At 58.8% G+C, this 3,550-nt stretch overlaps 1 protein-coding gene across 1 annotated transcript in view; it reads left to right on the top strand.

Annotated features, from left to right (window-relative positions):
- Positions 1-537: 537 nt before the first annotated feature.
- Positions 538-3,550, top strand: part of STARD8 (StAR-related lipid transfer (START) domain containing 8) — a gene marked incomplete at its 5' end in the record, with an annotated part of 4,288 nt that continues 1,275 nt past the window's right edge. Inside the window, 8 exon segments of the mRNA XM_010155518.1 lie at positions 538-729; positions 1,230-1,389; positions 1,652-1,850; positions 2,009-2,027; positions 2,029-2,208; positions 2,427-2,541; positions 2,871-3,086; positions 3,524-3,549. Coding sequence (XP_010153820.1) covers positions 538-729; positions 1,230-1,389; positions 1,652-1,850; positions 2,009-2,027; positions 2,029-2,208; positions 2,427-2,541; positions 2,871-3,086; positions 3,524-3,549 — 1,107 coding nt within the window.

The raw sequence follows: 3,550 nt of genomic DNA, 5'->3' as shown, positions 1-3,550 counted from the left end.
CAGGATACGGTTGGCCTTCTGGGAATGCACTGGAGCATCTGGGCAGGATCTGCACTGGACCATCACGGGCTTGGGAACAGTTTTAGCAGGATCCCAAGAGAGCACTACCTCAATGGGGTGTCTTTTGTTCTTGAGAAAGCAGGTGTTGGTGATGTCTCCTTTGCCGTGGCATTGCGCTGTGTGGTGGTCCTGCAGGCATGTGTCACCCTGAGCGTCTGAGCTCTCCCCAGGTCTCCTGGCAGGGCTGTAGCCCAGCCCTGGGGTGCTGGGGCAGGTGCAGTGAGCTTGAAGTGCAAGTGGGGGGGATGCTGGTTGTGTCAGGGGGACCTGGGGAAGGAGCAGTCCTCTGAGGCAAGGGAAAGGATCTCTTACGCTTTCCCTGGCACCCTCTGGCAGTGGGTTTATGAGTGCCCAGAGCAAGGAAGCATCACTTGTGGCATTGGGATCACTGGGCTCAGCTCGGATGCAGCTGTGCCAGCACCTTCCCCCAAATCACAGGTGATACAGGGAAGGAAAGGCTCTTCCCTGGGTCTCCAGCTCTTTCTTTCCCCACAGAAAGCTGCGTTGGCACAGTTTCCAGAACTCACACCGGCCTAGCCTGAACTCAGCCTCCCTGGAAATCAACCGCCAGTCCTCTGCCCAGCTCAACCTGCTCCAGAAGTGCTCCTTGCTCCGTCTCACAGCCATCATGGAGAAGTACTCTGTGCCCCACAAGCAAGCCTGGACGTGGTGAGCTGGTGGGGAGGGGGCCTGGGATGGTGCCCACATGGTGGGTGCAGGCTGCAGCTCTGTGCTGTGCCAAGTGCTGCCTCCCGGTCCCGGGGCCAGCAGGCTGGGGCAGATTTGGTGTGAAGATGGTGGAGAGGGAGGGGGAAAAGCTGAAACAAAACCTGGCTTTGCTCTGCATGACTGTGGGAATCCTTGTAAGCATGAGCTGGGGGCTGACGCCTGGGCTCCTGGCATCATCGGCAGCCAGGAGTGCTGCAGGACCATTAAACGTACTGCAGCAATGTGAGAGAGCGGGACAGTGGTTTTCCTTCGTAGCCAAGTATCAAAGCATTTTGGCTTAATAAAAGGTGCTGCAGTTCCTGCTCCAAAGCTGCCTCAGTTATGTTTAAAACATGGCAGAAGCGTGCTACCTGTGTGTGCCCTGGGGTCCTGCTCCCCCCTGCGAGGTGGTGCTGAGGGAGCTGTTCGTTGCACTGACATCAGTCTGTCTCACCCCACAGGACTGTGCCCAAGTTCATGAAGCGGAGTAAAGTCCCCGACTACAGAGACAAGATGGTTTTTGGGGTGCCACCTATTGTCAACGTGCAGCGGACGGGGCAGCCCCTGCCCCAGAGCATCCAGCAAGCAATGCGCTACATCCGCAGCCAGTGCCTGGACCAGGTGATGCCGCAACTCCCGTGTAAACTAGCTTTCAGGGTGCTTTCTGTTCACCTCTTGCAACACTGGTGAAGTGGGAGGGTGAGATTGTCTGTGGAAACTCCACACCCACTGGTGTTTCCTCAGCCATCCCTCACCCTGGGTTGAAGGGGAGTGAGGCCTTTGGGGAAGGGGCTTCCTCTCCTGTCCCACGGGGGTCCACCCAGGTGCCTGCTGGGTCGGTGCCCACTCTGCACTCGAGCACCAACCTCCTCTTCCCTGTCAGGTTGGCATTTTCCGAAAATCAGGAGTGAAGTCCCGGATTCAGGCGCTCCGGCACATGAATGAAACCAGCCCCGACAATGTCAACTATGACGGGCAGTCGGCGTACGACGTGGCTGACCTGCTCAAGCAGTATTTCCGCGACCTGCCGGAGCCCATCTTCACCAGCAAGCTGACGGACACCTTCCTGCAGATCTACCAGTGTAAGTGCTGGGCTGGGGCCAGTCGCTCCTGTGCTGGGGATGAAAGTCGGGGTCTCCCAGGGAGCAGGCATCTCTCTGTTCATTTGGACAGAGGTGATGGAGACGGGTGGTGGCCCGTGGGGATGGACCCACTGACCAGCGCTGCCCTGTGCCCGCAGTTGTGTCGAAGGCGGCCAGGGCGGCCAGCCGTTATCCTCATGCCGGATGAGAACCGGGAGGTGCTGCAGACCCTGCTCTACTTCCTAAGTGACATTGCCTCTGCGGAGGAGAACCAGATGACTGCTGGGAACCTGGCCGTGTGCCTGGCCCCTTCCATCTTCCACCTCAACGTGTCCAAGAAGGAAAGCACCTCGCCGAGGTAAGGGTTGGACTAGCAGCCCCTGTCCCCCACCGCCCCTTCCCTGTCCATCCTGGGAGGAGGCTACTGAATTGGGGCAAGGCATGGTGGGCACGCAGCCCCCCATTGCTCTGCTTTGCAATGTGGGAGTCTCTCCGCTCTGCAACACCAAACAGAGCAATGGGGGGCTAGAGGCGGGTGGGATGCCCACCCTGTCCCAACAGTACCTGCTCCCCCAGGGTGATACATAAGAGAGGAACCATGGGGAAGCCTGACCAGAAGGACCTCAATGAGAACATGGCTGCGACGCAGGGGCTCTCCCACATGATCACCGACTGCAAGAAGCTCTTCCAGGTGAGTGGCTGTGGTGTGTCCAGCCCAGCACTGGCCCCTGGGTGCTGCCAGCAGGGTGCTGGTCCCGTGGAGCTAGTGTGAGGCGAGATAAGGGGCCCCCATCCTTCAGTGGGGCGGCTGCCGCTGGTCAGCCAGCCCCAGGAGCGAAGCCCAGCTGCTTCTCGTGGTGGTGCAGGTCACAAGCTGCAGGTTGTATGTCCAGAGAGGCTGTGTCCATCCCTGCTCAGTGGGATGCAGAGTTACAGCTTTTCTGGCTGCCTAGGACCACTCACAAAGACTACACAGAATCCTTCTGGCTTTCTGAAGATCTGCATCCTCTTGGCTTGTAGGTCTCCCACGACATCTTGCTGCAGCTGAGCAGTTCCTATATGGCAGCAGATGCTTACCCCCATCCCCTGACTGACTTGGTGTGTCAAGGCGAGAACAAAGATTTACACTCCTACTTCGAGCAGAGTTTTCAGAACCTGCTCAAAGAGTCATCGGAGAAATTCAAGGGATGGCTGAGCACGCCAGGACCCCTGAACACGGAGCTCTCCTGCAAAAAGGTAAATGCCACTGTGAGGAGGCGGGCTTGGGGTCGCACGAGGAAATGTGTGTGTGAGCACCCGGAGCTGTGGGACCTGTGGGCAGCTGCTGACCTGCTAGCAACCCCTTGGTGCTTGTTCTCTTATGAAAGGAGGGATCAGGACCCCCCTCCCTGGCCAGAGTCAAGGGCTGAGAGGTGGGCAGCTCTGGGATGGAGGGTGCTTTGTGCCCAGTGATCCCAGCAGAGAGCCCACCCTGTTGTCGTTCGCAGAGGACCTGGCTGCCTGCATCCAGTGCTTCTTGAGCAGCTCCCATCCCATCCGATCCCATCCCTCACTAGCCAGGGATGTGGCTGTGCTACTCCATGGCAGTGGGAGCCATCGGTAAAGCTGCTTGGGGGTTAGCACCGTGGGGATCCCATGGGACAGCCTGCCTGACCCTTACCCTGGCCCCTCAGGTTGGGGATGGGCACCCTCTGCGCTTG

The sequence above is a fragment of the Eurypyga helias genome, unplaced genomic scaffold, assembly GCF_000690775.1.
Source record: "Eurypyga helias isolate BGI_N326 unplaced genomic scaffold, ASM69077v1 scaffold43147, whole genome shotgun sequence".
In the NCBI taxonomy this organism is placed as follows: Eukaryota; Metazoa; Chordata; class Aves; order Eurypygiformes; family Eurypygidae; genus Eurypyga; species Eurypyga helias.
Note: the sequence above shows the minus strand (reverse complement) of the source record. Positions and strands in the feature narration are given on the sequence as shown.